Source organism: Equus caballus, chromosome 17 (assembly GCF_041296265.1).
Source record: "Equus caballus isolate H_3958 breed thoroughbred chromosome 17, TB-T2T, whole genome shotgun sequence".
Taxonomy (NCBI): domain Eukaryota; kingdom Metazoa; phylum Chordata; class Mammalia; order Perissodactyla; family Equidae; genus Equus; species Equus caballus.
The window spans coordinates 42,386,036-42,406,444 of record NC_091700.1 but is presented as its reverse complement, the minus strand read 5'-3'; the positions used below and the strand labels follow the sequence as shown (position 1 = coordinate 42,406,444).

At 46.8% G+C, this 20,409-nt stretch overlaps 2 protein-coding genes across 6 annotated transcripts in view; both read left to right on the top strand.

The window, feature by feature from the left end:
• The window catches only part of FNDC3A (fibronectin type III domain containing 3A), a 201,173-nt gene extending 197,071 nt beyond the window's left edge, over nt 1–4,102 (top strand). For all 5 annotated transcript variants that reach the window (XM_070239704.1, XM_023621583.2, XM_070239705.1 and 2 more), the window contains one exon: nt 1,560–4,102. In XM_070239704.1, the coding sequence (XP_070095805.1) occupies nt 1,560–1,874 (315 nt within the window). In that variant the 3' untranslated portion in view covers nt 1,875–4,102. The remainder of the gene's footprint in view (nt 1–1,559) is intronic.
• An 11,720-nt stretch (nt 4,103–15,822) lies between these two features.
• MLNR (motilin receptor) lies at nt 15,823–20,409 on the top strand. Its single transcript, XM_014732085.3, has 2 exons — nt 15,823–17,286; nt 18,063–20,409. Exons 1-2 carry the CDS (start codon nt 16,398–16,400, stop codon nt 18,446–18,448), a joined length of 1,275 nt encoding a protein of 424 aa, XP_014587571.2. The 5' UTR covers nt 15,823–16,397; the 3' UTR covers nt 18,449–20,409.

The window sequence follows — 20,409 nt, the reverse complement described above, 5'->3', positions numbered from 1 at the left end:
GGCCCGGGGTTCACTGATTCAGATCCTGGATACGGCCATGGCACCGCTTGGCAAAAGCCATGCTGTGGTAGGCGTCCCACGTATAGAGTGGAGGAGGATGGGCACGGATGTTGGCTCAGGGCCAGCCTTCCTCAGCAAAAGGAGGAGGATTGGCAGTAGTTAGCTCAGGGCTAATCTTCCTAAAAAAAAGAAAAGAAAGTTATTATGAGGGCCAGCTCGGTGGCACAGCGGTTAAGTGTGCACGTTCTGCTTTGGAGGCCCAGGGTTCACCAGTTTGGATCCCGGGTAGGGACATGGCACCACTTGGCAAACCATGCTGTGGTAGACATCCCATGTATAAAGTAGAGGAAGATGAGCACAGATGTGTGCTCAGGGCCAGTCTTCCTCAGCAAAAAGAGGAGGATTGGCAGCAGTTAGCTCAGGGCTAATCTTCCTAAAAAAAAAAAAAGTCATTATGAGCCTTGGTTTTCTTATTTATAGGATGAGGGAAGGAACTCGTTGATGGAAATGGTAGCTTCCATATATTGAGTACTCACTGTATGCTAGGCACTGTGTTAAGTGCTTTGACAAGTGTTAGTTTATTTCATTCTCATAATTAGCATACAAGATAACTACTGTTATGCCTGTTATACTAAGGTAATTGGTCTGAGATCACAAGGAGTGTGAAGTGGTAGAACAGAACTGGGACCCAGGAGTGACCAGTGTTAATGTGTATCCTCTTTAGCACTAGCACACTCTCTTGAAAATCCATAGAAGTTCATTCTTGTTATTTCCCTTCTAAGGGATGGGGAGAGGATTTGAGTTTTAAGATCCAGTTCTGTGATTCTGAGCAATCTCTCTCCTTAAAGTTTTTGAAATGATTTACCATAGATGCCAATAGAAAACTCCCCTTGGGCTGGCCCTGTGGCATAGTGGTTAAATTAAGTGTGCACTGCTTCCACGGCCCGGGTTTGGTTCCCAGGGGCAGACCTACACCACACTCATCAGCGCCCATGCTGTGGCAGCGACCCACATACAAAAGAGAGGAAGACTGGCATAGGTGTTAGCTCAGGGTGAATCTTCCTCAGCAAAAAAAAGTAAGTTCCCCTTATTCACTCATTAATTGTTTTACATTAATTGTTAACAGATAAGATATGTTTGAAATTGTACAGAAACCAGTTATGCAAAGATTAATGGGGGAGCAAGATTAGACACTGTTCCTCCTTTCATGGAATGATTTCCAAAAGTAGGACTTCTTACATTTAAGGAAACCAGCGAAAAGCCTGTGGGCTGATTTTGCTTGTTCTCTAGCTACTTTGGGGACACGTCTTCACTCCTTAACTGGTCTGTAAGCTCTGTGAAGGTCAATCTTACATCCTTACTTTGCAAATTTCTCCTGCCCTTGTACAGCAGACAGATAAGTTCTTTGATGAATAAGTATTTTTAAAATGTCATTTAAAAAATAAAAGCAGTCACACTCACTAGCTTCCATGTCAAAAATAATTCCAAAAATAGCCAATTTTAACACATTTTATGCCCAGCCTTCATACATAATTCTTTTTCTAATATATTATTAACAGATTTACAAAGGTCCCGACTCTTCATTCCGGTATTCAAGCCTTCAGCTGAACTGTGAGTATCGTTTCCGTGTGTGTGCCATTCGCCAGTGCCAAGACCCTGTGGGGCATCAGGACCTAGTAGGTCCCTACAGCACAACAGTGCTCTTCATCTCTCAGAGGACTGAACCACCAGCCAGCACCAACAGAGACACTGTGGAAAGCACGAGGACCCGGCGGGCACTTAGTGACGAGCAGTGTGCAGCCGTCATCCTTGTGCTGTTTGCTTTCTTTTCCATTTTGATTGCCTTTATCATTCAGTACTTTGTAATCAAGTGAAAATATAACTTTATTTTTAATACTGTATTACATTTTATTTCGTCATGTACTAAAATTATTTCTGTATTGCTTTTATAAAAACAGTGGCATTTAGCACTGGCATTGAGACTATAGTATATCATTCTTCCCATTTTCAATGCTTATATTGTTAAATAGAGGCTGGCACCTTATTAGAATGCAAGCCACAGAAATAGCAATTTTTGGGTTTTTGTTTGGTTGGGGCTTTTTTTCTTTCCTATGTTTTTCTTTTTCTTTTTCCTTTTTTTTTTTTTTTTTGACATGGCTTCTTGTAAAACAAACTTTCCAAGAGGCAACAATGTGTAATTGATATTTTGACCAGTCAGCATGAGTGTAACAGTGACAACCTGATCTATTCCTTTTAAAGATAATTACCTAGTAAAAAATTCAGAATGATTAAAATTTACACTAACATGCTCTATAAAAATGTTCAAGTCTGATGCTGTGAAAGCAATCTAGTGCTATATTTCTACCTCCTCATTTGTCTTAATTATTTGGTAAGTGGGATTATGATGAATAACTGGAGGGGCTTAGCAAACAAAAACTGGATGAAAGAATATGCATGAAAAAACAGCTTCTTGTTTGATAAATGTGGAGTTCTTCATTACCAGTATATATTCACAAATTCACAGATGTTACTTAAAGAAAGCACAGACAGTTTACTTGGCCTAAAAATATTTTAATGTTTACTCAAAAAGCACCTCTTCAGGTCTTGAGAACATGGAAAAGAACAGAGGGCTTTTCGATAGTTACTTTTTAAAAGTAATTATAATCAACTCTGCATTTCAAACCTGTTTAATTTGGTTTTGTGAACCTTTGAACTATATGTATGTGTGTAAGGACATGACGTACATATATGGCATATAGATAAACTATACATACCGAGTGTAGAAATATATATATATACACACATATGTGCACTCACTCCATCTATCTGGTATAGGCTAATTTTGGAAGAACTCCCATAAGTTTTGCTGCTTCTCCCACAACTACTGCCATCACCATCAGAATTCATAATCAAACCTAACCTTTTTGTTTGGGGCACCAAATCCGAAGACAAAATTAATTTGCACCAGTAAACTTCAAGCTGCTTTCTTTCTTGAAAAACTAATGTTTAATGTAATGTCTGTTAAGATACTGTTCCAAATTGTTGATTGCATGTGGTTAATGTTGCATTAGAGCACTTTGCAATTGCGTAATTCATTAATGTTTTGTGAGCTTGCATTTGTGAGTTACTGAATGATCAGATTGAATCTTGTCAAGTATCACATTGTACATCTCGCATAGATGTCAATGACTGCCAGTAGTAATACAGTTTGTAATGAAACTATCTAAAATTCTTGTTTTATCACATCTGTTATCTGTAAAACACTTGTAACTAGCCTTTTTAATTTATTATTTGAATTTTAGGATAGTGAATCACTAATTTTTAGTTGCTCATGTTAGCATTTTAGTGATTACTAAGCATTTCTGTCAGTCTTTGAAAAAAGGACACATGTTTTGTGCTTTGAAGATCTCTGAAGAATTTCTCTTATATTAGAATGGGCATGTATTGTAATTGTTTTATGTCAAATGATCTGTGCTATAGAAAAAACATTAACCTTTGTTCAAAAAAGAAGCAGATAAACTTGGCCTTTCCAAGTGGTAAGAATGATCTGTCACTATAATATACTGTATGTTTACATTTTATTTAAATTTAATCTCTTATGTATAGTCTGATAACTTTCCCCCAAAACAACAGTGATTGCAATTGTTTTCTAGAAACTTCTTAAAAGTGCCACATTTGGCAGTACAAATGAGTTTGAGTGTAATAGCCCAGAGATTTCTATATAGTTGAATGTCTAAAATGGTAAAATGTGCCACTGTGACAGTTACAGTGGCTTATGTTTTTCATAGTAACTCAAATGAACTCCTATTTTTGATAGTAAATGTCATTTAATAGTGTCTTGCCCTTTGAGTCTCACTGCAAAATCAGTGCAGAGGAGAAAACAATTTTTAATGTAATCTTATTTTACCTCATATACTGTACATTCCAAAAACTCTAAACTTTTTAAAGATTATAGATACACTACCAAACATATCACCTTAAAATTGTATAAGGTTGAACTTCATACAAATGGAAAAATATAATCTCATAAAAATACATAAACTATGTAGCAAAAGTATCTTTAAAATCCATGGAAAATAAAAGTTGTATCATTCTTTTTTGAGATATGTTTATTGTATTCATATACATTCACTATTTGCTGCCTCGTTTCGAAAATGTTAAGATTTTCCCTCTTCTTGCAATGGGTGGGCCTACAGTATTCACATCTTGAACACAGAGGACCCGTATTCAAAAAGGGTAAAGTCCAGTAAGTTAAAGAATGAAATTAGAAGTTTTATCCTAGTGACTTGATTTTGTGCAATTCCTTAGCTATCTTGCTTCCTTTATAAAGAATAAAGATGAGTCTGAGGTAACCTTCCTATTGGAAAGAAAATCTCTGACCTGTCCTCACCTTTCCTGCGTTCTTCACTTCTTTCCTTCTTTTGCCCACCTCCGGGGGCATAACCTTCTGGTTACTGGCAGTGCCATCTGCCCCCATGTCTGCCCTCCACCAGCAAGTTCAGTGTTCCCTCTCACTCATCCCCTGTGAAAATTTCCATCCCACAGACGTCGTCTGGGGATACGTTGCTTTTTAAAATCCAGGTGGATCTCTAATTGCAGCAACTGCGGGTACCACAATAAAGTTTAAAATGTTAGGCTGGGGAAGTGGAGATGTTTTTGAATGTAGGAGCCTCACCCTACAGAAGCAACTAAGTATGAGATCAGCCTTGAAAAGAATATGATACTGATTTACAGGGTGGCATGTCACCTCATTTTTTTTCTGTAGATTAGAAATAGGAATTTTACATGTTGTGTTTGAGCATTTTGTGGATTGGTTTCCAACACAGACAGACGCCTTCTCAGCCTCATGAACAGATTCTCTGCAGGAGGATCCCGTGTGTATGGTGACTCAGTCAGGCAAACCAACGACGAAAGAAAATGGTTCCCCAAAACCTAAAACCTGTCATCCTGTATCCTGACCACCTGCCATCAACACAGGTGATGTATATGCTGCATATTTTAAAAGAGCTTTTTAAATATTCTATTTTTATACACACTTTTTAAGATAATGCATTATGCCCTCGAGAGTATCCCTTTATTTATTCATTATTTTCTCCCTGGTACTCTTAAAGGGGAGAGAAGACTCAAAAAAAGTTGACAGAAGAACTAAGGTTTTAATAGTTAAAGTCATCAAATCCTCAGTGTCTGGAGTGGTTTCTTCAAATGTTTAGATGCTATAAGGGCTATTTTTCATCTTATATAATAAACAGGATGATACTTGCTGTGGAAAACTTGTCAAAAGAAATGAGTTTTGAAAATGGGTAGGTTTTGAAGCCATGTGACCCATTCACATCATAATAGCTACCATCTACTGGCCACTCAATGGGTGTCAGGCATTGTGTTCAGTGCTTTATCTTAGTCATCTCATACAATCCTCTTAATTGCTCTATTGAGTATAAACAGAAGCACAGAGAAGTCAAGCATCTCCCAAAGGTAGCATGGCTAATAAATGATGGAGCTGAGATTTGAATCCAGGTGATAGGTTTAGTACCCCTACACTTGACAACTATCCTGTGCTCCCTCCCAGAAGTCTTGAATTCCAAGAAAGAAAGCAAAATAATGATTGACTTTAATATTCCATTTATGATAGCATTTATTGGGTATGCCAGACATTATGCCAAAGACCTATATCCAGACAACCCACAGCCCTCTAAGGATTGAACAGAAATCAGACAAGAAGAATCTGGTACAAGTGTATCAGACTAAATGAGGAGCTCTGGTTTCCTTCCTCTAGAATTTCATCCTTTGATACTTGGATTCCCATTTTGAGCCCACACCTAGCCCTAGAATAACCCATTCTCTTAAATACTTAGTCTCCCAAGGATGAAATCTCTTTACCACAAATGAGAAGCTAACATGTTCAGAAAGGGAATATAGCTACAATGTGGATGAACCTCGAAAACATACTAAGTGAAAAAAAGCGGACACAGGAGGTCACCTATTGTATGATTCTATTTACATGAAATAACTACAGTAGGGAAATCCATAAAGACAGACAGGAGATTAGTGGTTGCCAGGAGCTAGAAGGAGGACGGAATGGAAAGTAACTGCTGAATGGGTGTGGGGTTTTATTTTGGAAATGTTTTGAAACTCAACAGAGGTGGTGGTTGTACAACATTGTGAATGTACTAAATGCCACTGAATTGTTCACTTTCTGTTAATTTTGTGTGAGTTTCACCTCAATTTTTTTAACCTAAAGACTGATATTCAGATAGCTTAGGACTAGAGAACCCTGGACATCAAGTCAATAAAATAAACTAGAACCTAGTCATTAAGTCCATTTTGCTAAGGACACAGGCCAACTTCTCACTTCCTTCTCAAACTTCCCAGACCTCCTTGGGTGTTCCTTCAGTCACTGGGTGGTGCCTGCCTGGTTTACAATTTTTATGCATGTCCTTCATAGCTATTGAATGATTTGCCTGCCCCGGCCTAAGTTATCAGCTCTATCTGACTCAGTATTTCTAGGATGACCCACGGTCTTAGAGAAGAAATTATGTTTAATGGTTCCACAGTTTACCAGTGACTGCCACTATGCAGTAAGAATGTTCCTATATGGGAGTATAAGACCTTTTCTCTCTCAGCTTGTATTCTGAAAAGTAATCAAGAAAACATTTGAGGAAAATTCATGTATCAGGTGCTCAAGTAATAATACTAATAGAATTAATTTATGATACTCTGAATTTTACTCAGACCCATTTAAACCAGCATGAAGTCTAGTGTCCTGTCATGCTATGAAAAACTTGGAGTCCATTCATTGTAAATCTGGCTCAAAATGACCTCAGAGGAGTGAAGAAGTTAAAACTGCAAAGGACCAGGGAGTACGTGTCCAGAAAGAGCGCACACAGTTTATGACAATACAGTTAAGAATTACTATAAAAAAGGAACCTCAAGTTTTAAAAGATACTATAAATCCACTGTAAATAAAAGAGTATGATACTGCCATTCATTTGGAAAAGTAAAAATAGAAAAACTTTGAAAAAGAGCAATGAGAAGGGACTAGCCCCACTAAATTATAAAGCCTCAATAACTTAAACTAAAAACACTAAAGGAACAGAACAGAAAGCCCATAGTCCTGAGTAAATACAGGAATTTAGTATTTGATAAGGCTAACACCTCACGTCAGTGGAGTGAAAAAGAACAATTCAGTAAATGATGTTGGGAGAACTGAGTAGCCACCTAAAAATTACAGTTGGATCCATAGCTCACACACACCTTATTCCAGAATGAATTCCAAATGAACCAAACATTTAAATGTAAAAAATGAGACCAAATAAACTAGAAGACATGGGAGAATTCCTATATAATCTTGGAGTGGTGGTGGCCTTTCAAACCATGTCTCAAAATACAGAAGCCAACTCAAAAGATTGATCATTTCAGTGCCATAAAAATAAAAACTTTGTGTATAGCAGTTTTAAAAAGTTAAAGCAGGGGCCAGCCCGGTGGCACAGCGGTTAAGTGCACACTTTCCGCTTCAGCAGCCAGGGGTTTGCCGGTTCGGATCCCGGGTGTGGACATGGAACTGCTTGGCATGCCATGCTGTGGTAGGCGTCCCACATATAAAGTAGAGGAAGATGGGCATGGATGTTAGCTCAGGGCCAGTCTTCCTCAGCAAAAAGAGGAGGAGTGGCAGCAGTTAGTTCAGGGCTAATCTTCCTCAAAAAAAAAAAACAAAAAAGCAAATAGCAAGCCAGGAAAAAATATTTGCAACTCATATCCCAGAAAAGGGCTAATCTAATCTAATATAAATAAAACATAATAAGTCCCAAAATATGGATGCGAAATAATAATATAAAAAGAAGCAAAGGATACAGGCAGTTCACAGGAAAGGAAATACAAAGAACTCAAATGTATGACAAGATGTTCAATCTCACACTCAACGAGAAGTGCAAAATAAAACATGGAAAAACCGTTTTTCACTATCATTGGCAAAAAATGCAAAACTGGTCACACACTATGCTGGTAACACTAGAGAAACGACACATTGCTAGGAGAGTTTAAGCTGTACAGTCCCTATGAAGGGAAATTACACTTTGCCTGTACTCTTTGATCAGGCAAGTGAACCGACAAATATTTATCCTACAGATCTAATCACCCACTTGTGACATATTAGACAACACTATTCATTGCAGACCTTTTTGTAACAGCAAAAAACTAGAAATTACCTAAATGAGCAACAATGGGAAACTGGTTAAACACATTGTACACCCAATGCAATGGGATACTATGCAGCTGTAGCAAAAAGAATACAGTAGCCTTCCATTAACTGATGTGGAAAGAACACCAAGATATATTATTAAGGTCAAAAGCAAAGTGCAGAATAATGCAGACAATCTGGCCAGGTGTCCAGTCTTCAAGTCTCCTGGGTCCAGGCACCGGACAGGTGAGTGAATGAGCCTTCAAATGATGTCAGCCCCCAACTGTGGACCCACTCCCAGCCTTTGGGTCTTTGCAGCTGAGGTCCCAGACATCATGGAGCAGAGACAAGCCATCCCTGAATTCCTGACCCACAGAATTAGCACAATAAAATGGTTGTTTTAAGCCACTAAGTGGTTGAAAATTTTGTTATGCAGTAATAGTTACTGGAACACACAGTTTAAATTCCAAAATACGAAGTCCTTGGCCGAATATTGGTTCTCCTCCTTCAGGGCTCTCCCCACCCACCCCACCTCCATGCCACTGAGGCTGGAGGCGGCCAGGTGACTACTTCTGGTCAAAGAAATGTGAGCAGGAAAGATCTTCCCTGTATTCACTAGGGTTCAGTCAGGAAAACAGATGCCACACTTGTCATTTAACAGGGATCATTTAACATTGGGCATTGGTTTAACAAGTGTTAAGCAAGCTGACTAACAAGGCAAGCAGGTGACACAGAGGTCATAACTGCAGGAAAAAGCTGCGAGTTTTTGGGATGGGAGCAAAGGGAAGATGTTGAGGACATCGGAACCTGGAAGGTGAGCAGAGAAGCCCGGGGAAGGGGAAGTCAGACCTCTGCGGAGGAGCTGCTGCCTGCCTGTGGCTGGTGGGGCTTCTGTTTGTGTCTGAAGGAGCTGGCGATGAGCCAATGCTGCTGGGAGGGCACAGGGACATTGTGGGACGACACTGAAAGGAACTCGAGCAAACAGGAAGGAGCAAGTACCTTCTCCACTCCCCCTGGCCTCCGGCACCCCTATGGACAAGCCTAACAGGGAGCCAGTGGGCAAAGGAGAGGAACACGTTGCAGAATCCCAGAAGGGGAGCTTTGGAGCCCAGAGACAGCAGCTTAAAGCTGGCACAGTCACTTTCGGGTGGAAGCATTTAAGAGGTGGCCTCCCTTTTCTCTCTTCCCCTGCCTTAGAGATGATGGGAGCATCTGCTCTCACAGAGATGCCATATGATCAAAGCAGCCTAAAACAGTGTGCCACCAAATGAAGATAATTCTTCTGGACTGTCCCCCAGACTCGAGGCAGAGTCTAGGGGAACAAGAAATAAATGTGCGAGGTGTTAGGCCAGTGGCATTTAGAGGATGTTGGTTGGCAGCATACCCTCACCCCTCCTCTGCACTGCCCACGCACTGCACCTGCAGATATGGCCCCACCCCCAGCCACCGGCACAGGTGTCAGAGGCACGGGGGCAGCTCTCTAGTGGGTGGATGTGAGAGGCAAGAGTCTGCTCAAAGATGCCTCAACCCAATATGTCAGGGGTATGGGGAAAGGGGTAGATAACAAGGGCTCTGGCAGCATCAGAGACAACACTCGCATCCCTCTGAGGGGCTTAGGAAACTTGACCTGGAAAGGGTGACATTTTGAGGGCCCTTGAAGGGCAAATGGGTTGGACTTTTGACAGAGACAGAAGGAGAGCTAACAGCAAGGGAGAAGGCATGGGGGCCAGAAAGCAAAGTTTTGACCGAAGAAAGAACCAGATGGGGGGGCTAGTTTGGACCCAAGGAGAGCCTCTTTCTTTTGTAATTATCATGATTAATAAGAACTAATCGTTACAGAAGGCTCACTATGTGCCAGGTGCCGACCTAAGGAGCTTATGTTTACTCATGGGAACCACCCAGTGAGGTGGGTCCTGGGATCAGCACCCCTATTTACTGATGAGGAGCAGGAGGCTCACAGACACTGAGCAACTTGCCCAAGTCCGCAGACTAACTGCCCGCTGAGGACTTCAGCATCCACACTCTTCCCCACTCTGTTCAGAGTTCCCTGAGGAAAGTCCCCATACCAACCCCCACACAGAAGATGGAGGGACACCCCAGTGACAAACTTCCTTCTATCTCTATTCCATTCCCCAGAAATGGAGTGAGAACATTTATATTCCTAATTCCTGACACAGAAAGTTACACCAATGCAACCCCCTTAAGAGGTAAAAATGACCAACAACAATAACTCTGTCCACCTAGGAGATGAATATTGGAGTGATGGTGCCCAGAAATCTCTCCTTGGCACTTTATGGAGGTAATCCTTATTGTACCTACATGATCATTGTGGGGCAACCTGACTGAGCTCTACAGAAGTCTGAAGGGCAGATGGTGTTTTTAAAAAATTGGAGGGAGGGGGCCAGCCCAGTGGCGTAGTGGTTAAGTATGTGTACTCTGCTCCGGCGGCCTGGGGTTCACAGGTCTGGATCCCGGGCGTAGACCTACACACCACTCATCAAGCCGTGCTGTGGCAGCATCCTACATACAAAACAGAGGAAGATTGGCAAGAGATGCTAGCTCAGGGCCAATCTTCCTCACCCCCCCCAAAAAAAAATGGAAGGAGTGGAGGCAGAAGCAGATAACTCAGAGGTTGTACTTGTGGGTCTTTCCAGATGTTGCAATTCAAGTCAGTTGCATCGTAATGTTTATAGCTGTATTTTTATTTTCACCTTCATGGACATGTTGTGGTTTCTGCTATTACAGAGCCAAGAGACGTGTGGCTTACATCTCACCATCTCCTTAACTTTGAGGGAGGTACCACACTTCAAGCAGTGGCAGCATTGAGACGGCTAAGTGTACTCCTGTGGCTGATGGGTGGGGAAGATGCCAATGACCACACTATGGCAGAGAGGGTGTGGCGAGGGGAGCCCAGGCTGGGCCCAGGGTGAGCTGCTGTATCGTGGGAGCGACGAGGGCCATTCTTGACCAGGCACTGTTGATCGAGGCCGAGAATGGGCTGCTGGAATTTACAGAAGGGTTTTTGCCAAGTCCTGTACCCTCTTCCCAGCCACAGCTCATAGGGACTCGCTCCCTCACCACCAACACCTTGATGATCGTTGCTGTGGTGAGCCTGTCTCTCTCTCAGGAGAAACTAGGACCAAGAGAAAACTGCTAAAGCATCAGTCGGCGAGTAAGAGGAATCTGTGCAGCCGCAAAGTCGTGCCTGGATTTACCCTGCCATACCCTGCAGTACAAAGAGAAACCTGGGAAAGCCTGAGTCCCTGTGTCGACGTAGCGGTCAGGTTCTGGAGGTGAGGTTCAGCCAGAGCTGACGCTGGAACTTCTCTGCCAGGGGCTCCCCGCAAAAAAATTCGCTCGAAATGTTACAAAATGTGTGTCAGTTGCTGTGTGCATTCACTTTTCACCCTCTGCCTCATACCCTGCTTTTTGGTGAAGAAAAGAGTGTAAAACCTATAGAGTTTTTACCAGTTTCAACAGGTACATTGCAAGCTACTGATGTATCCCAATGCTCCTTAGCACTTTCCGTATCCTTCCATTTGTCCACAAAATCTGGTGTCCGGAATATAAGTTGGAAGACACTTTCCTAGCGGAACCTGGACCACATCAACCGCTCCTAATGTTGGTAATGTTACGTTCGACAAGGCAAGAGGCCTCACAGCACAGTGGTTATGCCCATGGACTCGGGAAGCAGACAGCACTTCCACTCTCTGTGCCTTAGTGTTCTCATCTATAAAATGGATGTACTGAAAGGAGCCACCGCATAACACTGCTGTGGAAAATTAAATGAGTTAACATCCACAAGTAATGGAACAGAGCCTTGCAGACAGCAAGCGTTAGCTTCATTTTTATCCAGGACATCCCCGCCTGCCAAAGGCCAAACTATGAGGCCTCCAGCCAGGAGATAATGGCCCATTGATGATACCAACCTCTGTCTCCCAGAAACACAGGGCCACAGCTGGGCAAAACCTAGACTCACTGCCCCCCACAAGTACCAGGGGGAGAGGTGTTCGTAGGGTAGAGGAGAGAGGTGTCCACACGCCTGGTCTACTGAGAACGTCCTCTTCTCATCGGATGAAGTATGAAGTCAGTAAGCTGGTGGACAACCTTAGAAATACGAAGTAGAAAGCAGATTTAGTCATTCTCCAGATATCTGGTCCCATTTCTTCCTAAAACATGGAATGCCAAGCCATTATAAAACGGTTCCAGATCCTCCCCATGGGCCAAGTCATGCCTGAGCCACAGAGTAACAGTGTTGTGGAAAGAGCCTGCTGTGAGCACCTCTCTCCATGTCGGTATTCTATCTTAAACTAGATGATCAACCAACACTTACTGAACATCCGCTACAATCAGAGTACTATTCTCAACCGCTCGGAATCGTAAAGAAAATAATCGTAACTGGTTCTGCAGAAGCTTATTCATTCCCTGAGTTAACAAATATTTATTAAATTCTCACTTTGTACCAGGTACTGATCCAGGCATAGAAAAGAGCATGGGACACAACAGGTTAAAGCCCTGCCTTCTGGAGCACGTGGTGACAGAAGGAGGAGGACAGAGCACAAAGAGCTGGGTAAATTAAAGAGTAGGTCAGTTGGTAATAAGCTATAGGGAGAGAATACAACAGAAAAGGCAGGTGTCCAAATGGAGGGTGAGCACAGAATAGTTGGAGAGGGTATTGTTGGCACTCGTGAGCTGCGTGGCACGGGCACTATCTGAGACCCCGTTAGTCCTTCTCAGAGCCACCGTGGTGGGTGGGAAAAGGAATGAGGGAGTCTTCAGCAGAGGCTGGGTGGCCCAGGCAGTGGAGCAGAAGGGAAAAAGGGAAAGAGACTCAGGGCTCTGCAGTCCCTAAGAGCCAAGGTGTCAGGTGCTCCAGGGAGCATCAGTTGAGTCAAAGAGAGGGACCACAAATTCACCAGCCACAGACCTCTTCCTCCAAGGTTAGCAGAGCACCTGTGGCCAGGTGGGAAGGGGGCATTGAACTGGACTCTAGCAAATGCCAGCCAGGGCTCCCCAGGAACCCGCACGAAGCTAGGTGCCTCTCTCCCTTTTAGCTCCTAAGGGCCCCACCGGACCTCCCCTCTCCATACACCTGGGCCCCCTCCGGGAAAGGCAGGGAAGGGAGAGGGTAAGCGTGTTATCCAAGAGAAGCGAACACAACCTAAAGGGGCTATTTAATTCATCCAATTATGAATGGACTATGCTTTACCTGGACTACAGAAGTAATTTTCTCTTCCTACCCTGAGGGTGACAGCTCAAGGGAAAATCGGATCAACTATAGACAAAGAAATTGCATTTTCTCTGCTTAGTGGAAGGGGGGAGGGAGGAAAAGTGGAGACAGTGAATACAGAAACTCTTTTGAGGAGTTTTGCTGAAAACATGGAAATAATCCAGAAGAGGGAGAAAATCTGATGATGCAAGAGAGCGAGAATTACTAGTGCTGACGGGGTAGAGCTGACCAGCTACGAGGACCACTCACTCACTCATCTGTGGGAGGGAACGAGGAGAGGTTGGGTGGGTGACGGTGGTGGTCGCAGCGTGTAGACGTTCTCTTCTGATTGCTTCTATTTTTTCCCAGAATGAGAGTGCAAGGTCGCCAGCTGACAGCGAGGATCAGGATCGGGGAGGAGGTGTGGGGATTAAAGAGAGAGAGGGATGCACAAAAGACTGGCCTGGAGGGTGGGAGAGCGAATGAAATGATAAGTATCAGGATGGTTGGGGAAAGCTAAGTGTCACCCTAGAGGGTGTGAATTTCGAGTGAAACAACTGCTAGAAAACAAAAATTCAACCAAGTAAATTTGAAGATCTAATGGGCTTTATTAAGTGATGCATGAACTGGGCAGCATCTTATCTAGCAAGAGATCCTCCAAGGCCTTATACAAAATGGAAGGTTTTTATAGGAAGGAGGGTGGGGCAAGAAGTTATTAGCAAAGGAAAAGAAAGGATTATTTGGGGCCAGGACCTCTCTCTTTGTCTCTTCGGAGGGAAGGGACCAGCAAGAGCGTGATCACACGTATTGCAGCTTCTTCCCCTGGGGGATGGAGAGGGCCTATGGGACAGACTACCTCACTGGTACTGACCAGAAAATTCCAGACTGGTTGATTAAGATTACATTTCTGGGGAAGGTCGAAACCACAATTAGATTAGGTATTAAATCTGGGTTTGGTATCATGGGCTTTAGCACAAGTGACGCCATTTGGGACCCGTGGTTTTCCTCTTTCACACAACTCAACAGCTATTTGAGAGCACGCACAGAGTAGGCAGAGGATTCGACTAAACCAGCGTCGTGCTTGCGTCTCGTGGAGGAGGCAAGAGCCTGGGAGTCGAGGGTGCTTGCCTGGGAGTGACTACGATTGCTCCCAGAGTTTAAACTGGGTAAAGTGGGGAAGTGAGGACTTGAGGCAGCTGAGAGACAAGGAACAGGTAGGAGGAGCAACCAGCTGGACGTCCCAGGACGGATGGAGGATTGCAGGGGCCCGAGGCATGAGAGACAGTGAGCTAGAAAGACAGGCGGTGGAGGTCCGAATTGGGGACGACTGAAACGGAGATGAAGGAGGGCTCCGGGGTCCTGGTAACGATAAGGTGTAGGGGATGTCCACAGGAGCCGCTGCCTGGGATGGGGTGGAGGACAAGATCAACGACAAAAGGAGAGCCCCAGGCACTGCAAGCCTCAGGCTGGGTGTGGATTTTATCAGGAGTGTTTGAGAGAGGGAGGGTCAGGCACCAAAGTCCTCAAGAACAAGGGTGAGCGAGGAGGGGGGGCCCTGCAGAGGGCAGAGTCTGAGGAAGCGAGAGTCCAAGCTAGGTTTTAGGGGGGCTGGGAACAGCATTGATGAGGAAAGTAATGGGTACCCTCCTCCAAGCCTCCGGCTCCTGTGTGTGCGACAGGACAGCAGGGAAGCATGTCCCAAAGCAAAGCCAGGTTTCCGTTCAAGAGGCAGCAAACCTGGGGAGAAGTTGAAGACTGAAACCACAGTAGGGAGGGTGGAAAACTGCGAAACGGGTGTCCCACGGGGATACAGAACTCAGCACAGAAGCTCCAGGGCAATCTGGGATGCTTTAGGGCAGGGCTGGAGGGCTACAACGACTGAGGGGGCCGGGCTGGGCAGTGTGGGGGCCCATCAGGCTGCAGGCTCTGGATTCGGGCTGACCACAGTCCCAGTCCCAGCGCTGCCTCTTGCTACCTCAAGACAGTCTCACTTTGCTCAGGGTTACAATGAGTTCCTAAAAGCGTCAGGCTTCAACGGAAAGCACAGGGCCAAACCCGTCCTAGGCACTCAGTAAGCGCCAGCTGTCCTCATTAAGACCACAAAAAATTGACTCACAGATCAGTTTTAGTATTTTTCCCAGAATTTTAGTTCTTTCTGATGTTGGCAAATGCTCTGCTTGTTTAAGTTTATAAAATATTTTGTACATAGAAACAATATAGCACATGTTTAAAGACTCAAATGTACACATAAATACTTAAGCCTTGTTCTTGAAAATGAGTAGACACGGTCACGCCCGTAGATGTCAGAGTTAGAAGAGATGGTTGAAACGATTTGTTCAACGCCCTCCACCAGCATCTGCGAATTTACAGAGGAGGAGACCTGGGCTGAGCGAGGCTGGGCCTGATCCACGATCATCGCTGGGTCGTGGAGCCACGCCCAGACTCGGGAGGGAGTTTAGATTCCGGAAACTCCTCTCCTATTCTTTGGCACTGCGGCAGCCTTCCCTAACCGTCGGGATGCAGCCACCCGCCAAGGCCCCTCAGAAGGTCCCCCTCTGAACCCGACCGACAAAAGCGCCGGCGCCCCGCTGGGTCCAGTGAACAACCTCACTGGGGTTCAGCGATTGCTTGCCCAGGCCGGGGCAGGGCTCGTGCGCGGCGGCCGCCTCTCGCGGTCCAGGGGGTGGAAAGGGAAGCGCCCTGGAATAAGACGGGCCTAGGAAAGGGCGCGGGAGTGGGGCGGGCGGTGGCCGGGGGCGGAGACTGCGCACCGCAGGCTTGGGAGCGTCTCAAAGCGGACCCTGCAGATCCGCGTCCAGGCAGCGTGCGAACAGCTCGGGCGGCGTCGCCTGGGGCTCGGGCAGTGCGCACACGGGCTGGGCGCGCCCGCTGCGCGCGGGCTGCTAAAGCAAGCGCTGCGCCGGGGACCATGCGCTAGGCTCCCCAGCCACCAGGACGCGCGGCGGCGCAGGAGGACCCCGCGTGTGTCGAAGCGTCCGCCCCCGCGGCGCGCCCATGGGCAGCCCCTGGAACGGCAGCGCCGGCGCGCAGGGCCCGCGGGAGCCGTCCTGGGCTGCGCTGCTGCCGTGCGACGAGCGCCTCTGCTCGCCCTTCCCGCTGAGGGCGCTGGTGCCGGTGACCGCCGTGTGCCTGGGCCTGTTCGCCGTCGGGGTGAGCGGCAACGTGGTAACCGTGCTGCTGATCGCGCGCTACCGGGACATGCGGACCACCACCAACTTGTACCTGGGCAGCATGGCCGTGTCCGACCTGCTCATCCTGCTCGGGCTCCCCTTCGACCTGTACCGCCTGTGGCGCTCGCGGCCCTGGGTGTTCGGGCAGCTGCTCTGCCGCCTGTCGCTCTACGTGGGCGAGGGCTGCACCTATGCCACGCTGCTGCACATGACGGCGCTCAGCGTCGAGCGCTACCTCGCCATCTGTCGCCCGCTCCGTGCCCGCGTCCTGGTCACCCGGCGCCGCGTCCGCGCGCTCATCGCCGCGCTCTGGGCCGTGGCGCTGCTCTCCGCCGCGCCCTTCTTCTTCCTGGTGGGCGTCGAGCAGGACCCCGCGGTCGACGCACTCCTGGACCTCAACGGCACCGCGCAGCTCGCCCGCTCGCACGGCGCCTCGTCGTCCCCGCCGCCGTCCCCGCTGTCCCCGCCGTCGGGGCCCGAGGCGGCGGAGGCCGCGGCGCTGTTCAGCCGCGAGTGCCGCCCGAGCCCGGCGCAGCTGGGCGCGCTGCGCGTCATGCTGTGGGTCACCACCGCCTACTTCTTCCTGCCCTTCCTGTGCCTCAGCGTCCTCTACGGGCTCATCGGGCGGCAGCTGTGGAGGAGCCCGGGGCCGCTGCGACGCCCCACCGCCTCCGGGCGGGAGAAGGGCCACCGGCAGACGGTCCGCGTGCTGAGTAAGTGGCGCCACCTCTGTTCCCATCACACCAACCCGCGGTCCAGGCTACTCCCCTCCCCTGCTCTCCCAGCCCTCCGTGCCTCTTCCAGCCACGTTTCCTTTCGCAGTTCCACTGCAGCCTCCACCTGCGTGTCCTTCCCGTCTCTAGAGAAAACCACCTCCCGTCCCCCGGGGAGTTTTGGGGTAACCCCAGGGCGCGCCTGAGGCTGGGATAGCGGGGACCGGCAAACAGCAACAACTTTCCAAAGCCGCTGTGGCCCGCGAACCGGGCTGATCCGAGACGGTAACTGAGGCTCTGGAGCCAGCTGCGTGTCCCCGTTAGACGCGGCGGACGTGGGTTACCCACAGCGCTCTGGAGAAGCCGGGGGAGATCACAGTAAGATAAAATTTCTTTTCTCAGTGTCAGGTTATCGTGAAGGCTAGTGGACCACGCCCATATCAAAAATTCAAAGATTGCGCAGACATGTTGCAGAATTCTTTTCAACGGAAAATAGAGGCTGTGCCTCTGAAGTGGGTTTGTAGACGGAAGCCTGCCGGAACGGCTTGCTAGTACGAAGGGCACCTTCTGGTCTGTGTCCGGCCTTGATAACACGTATGTGAGCGAATATCGACGGGGTCTGCAGCCTGGTAGTTTTCCTGGGGTGGGGGTTTGGCTGGGTAAAAGTTTTATCCAATTTATTTTGCAGCTACTTAGTACTTCAGATGGTTTCTTGGGGACCCTTCTTTGTTTGCGGATGCTTCAGCTGATGCTCGTGCCTGTGTCTTGTTTTGCAGTGGTGGTGGTTCTGGCGTTTATAGTTTGCTGGCTGCCTTTCCACGTTGGCAGAATCATTTACATAAACTCGGAGAATTCCCGGATGATGTCCGTCTCTCAGTACTTTAACATGGTGGCTTTGCAACTTTTCTATCTGAGCGCGTCCATCAACCCCATCCTGTACAACCTCATTTCAAAGAAGTATAGAGCAGCGGCCTGGAAACTGCTGCTGGCGAGACAGTCCAGAGAGAGAGGTTTCCGCAGAAGCAGGGACACTGAGGGCGACACCGGAGACACGGCTGGCTGCACGGAGACCAGCGCCAACCTACAGGCCTCGGCGAGCAGCCTGGCCAGGCGAGCCGCCCCCTCCCGCAGTTCTCGGACTTCAGAGAAAACGGGTCTATAGGGTAAAAAGGACTAAAAGGCAGGGACTGACGCTGTAAACAAGAACTGGAAAGAGTGGTTGACATTTTGCAAGGTGGTCAGCAACTTTGTCAGCATGATTTTTTTTTTTTAAACCCAAGTGTGAAATGTAACCGTACCAACCTGTCTAGTTTTCCTTTCATGTCCCTCCTTGGGGACGTTCATTTTGGCCTCATGAAATCCCACATCACAAAATGTGCGCTGGGAAGATTTTGGAAGTCTTCATTCTCCTAGTCTTTGGAAATGTGATGGCTCGTTTTACAGTTAAGTGATACCGAGAGATGCTGCTGGAAAGACTGTCACCTCTGAGATCAGAGGCGTATTCTGTTTTTACGTTTGGAATATGTATGTAATGGTCTATGTATATTGCATATACATAGGAACCTGCGATAATGAGAATTTTGATCCAAGAAATCATTTAATGCCTTTATATGGCAGCAAAAATTTTTAGAAGCAAGTGAAAGGAATTCCTGGTAACCAGGGGTCCCGCCTCTCTCCTGGCTCGGAGCAAATCTTAAAGTTTGTCTTTCAGAACTACTGTGTATAAACAACTGTGTTGCAACCCACTCCTCCCTGAGACTGCCCGAGGGGCATTCCCAGTGCTGTTGGCCGTGCGGCAGCAAACCTGGCACCGACACTGAGGGCCGAGAGCTCCAGCCGGACTTCCCGACAGGGTGACTACTAGTGTCGTGTGTGCAGAGCTTTAATATGCCTCATTTGCCTCAGCTTGGTGGGATAAGCGTTGTCATCATTCCTGTTTTACTAACTGAGTCTTAGATGTCCCAAGCAGGCACCGATGCGTCTGAGTCTGGACTGGTCTTTAAGATCCTTAACCCACCCCCACACTGAGAAGTTGCTCAGGGCATCCGTTCCGGGATTTCATTAAAGGTGAAAGAGAATGTGTTGGACATTCTGACCAACAACTCTGTAACTTTGTTTGCTGCAGTTTAAAGCCTAAACCTATTTTCAGAGGGCTGCTGCTGCGGCGCCCAGTTCCAAAGGGCCTGGTTCACGCCGTGGTCTGTATGAGTGGCGCCCCCTCGGGGCGGGCAGGGCACAACTTGTTTAGTTGTCAACTACAAGTGGTTAAATCCGTAAACAAGCGTCTGCTCAACAGGCTGACGAAGTTCTGTTGCTTTTTCAATGATTAGCTGAATTCGCTGATGCCTTCAAGTGCCCCTTGAAGCGTCCTGACCCCCTGGTCCTGCCCTCTACTAGGGCGGCAGTGAAGTCTCTGTCGACGTGGGTTTCTCCCAGCTAGTGGAGACAGCAGAGAGTGGTCACCGTGTTCTGCACATTTTCGAGGATTATTTGAAAAAAAGGACTCTGTGATCAAAAATGGTCGGAAAACACTGTATTCTGTACCCCTTCCCCAAGAGTCACGACAAAAAATATCACGTCAGAGGCTCTGAGAAGTGTTTCGTCCGGTATTTCCTTGATTTATCACAGAAGCAAGGCCCCATCCCCCCTCTCCAAGACCTGCATTAAACCTGGCGGACTGAGGAAAACTGTTGGGGACACTGATGTAGGGTTCTCAGAGTGGAGGTGCCGGCCCTGTGCCACTCCTCACCTTGGTAGCACTAAGTAGGGACGTGTTGGAGCCACTGCCACACAGTCTTTCTGCTCACGACAGTTCCTGTCTAGGGCAGTCACGAGTGGCCTCTTCCCTGTGGAAGGTCATGGTTAAAAACCTTACTGATATTTTATTTATAGAATAATATTTTAGATATAGAAGCAAAGACCTCTCCTTTGAGCTTTCTTGTTCAGATTCTAGAAAAGAAGGATTCACATCACCCGTGTCTTAATGGGAGGGAGTGGGCAAGAGTAGAGAACTCAGTGCATCACATGTCATAAGGGCAGCTGTTGTGTTGTGAAACTTTCATTTCAATTATATATTGGTTGCTGTCTTTCCTGGTTCACAAAATAAAATGTATTCCTACAGTG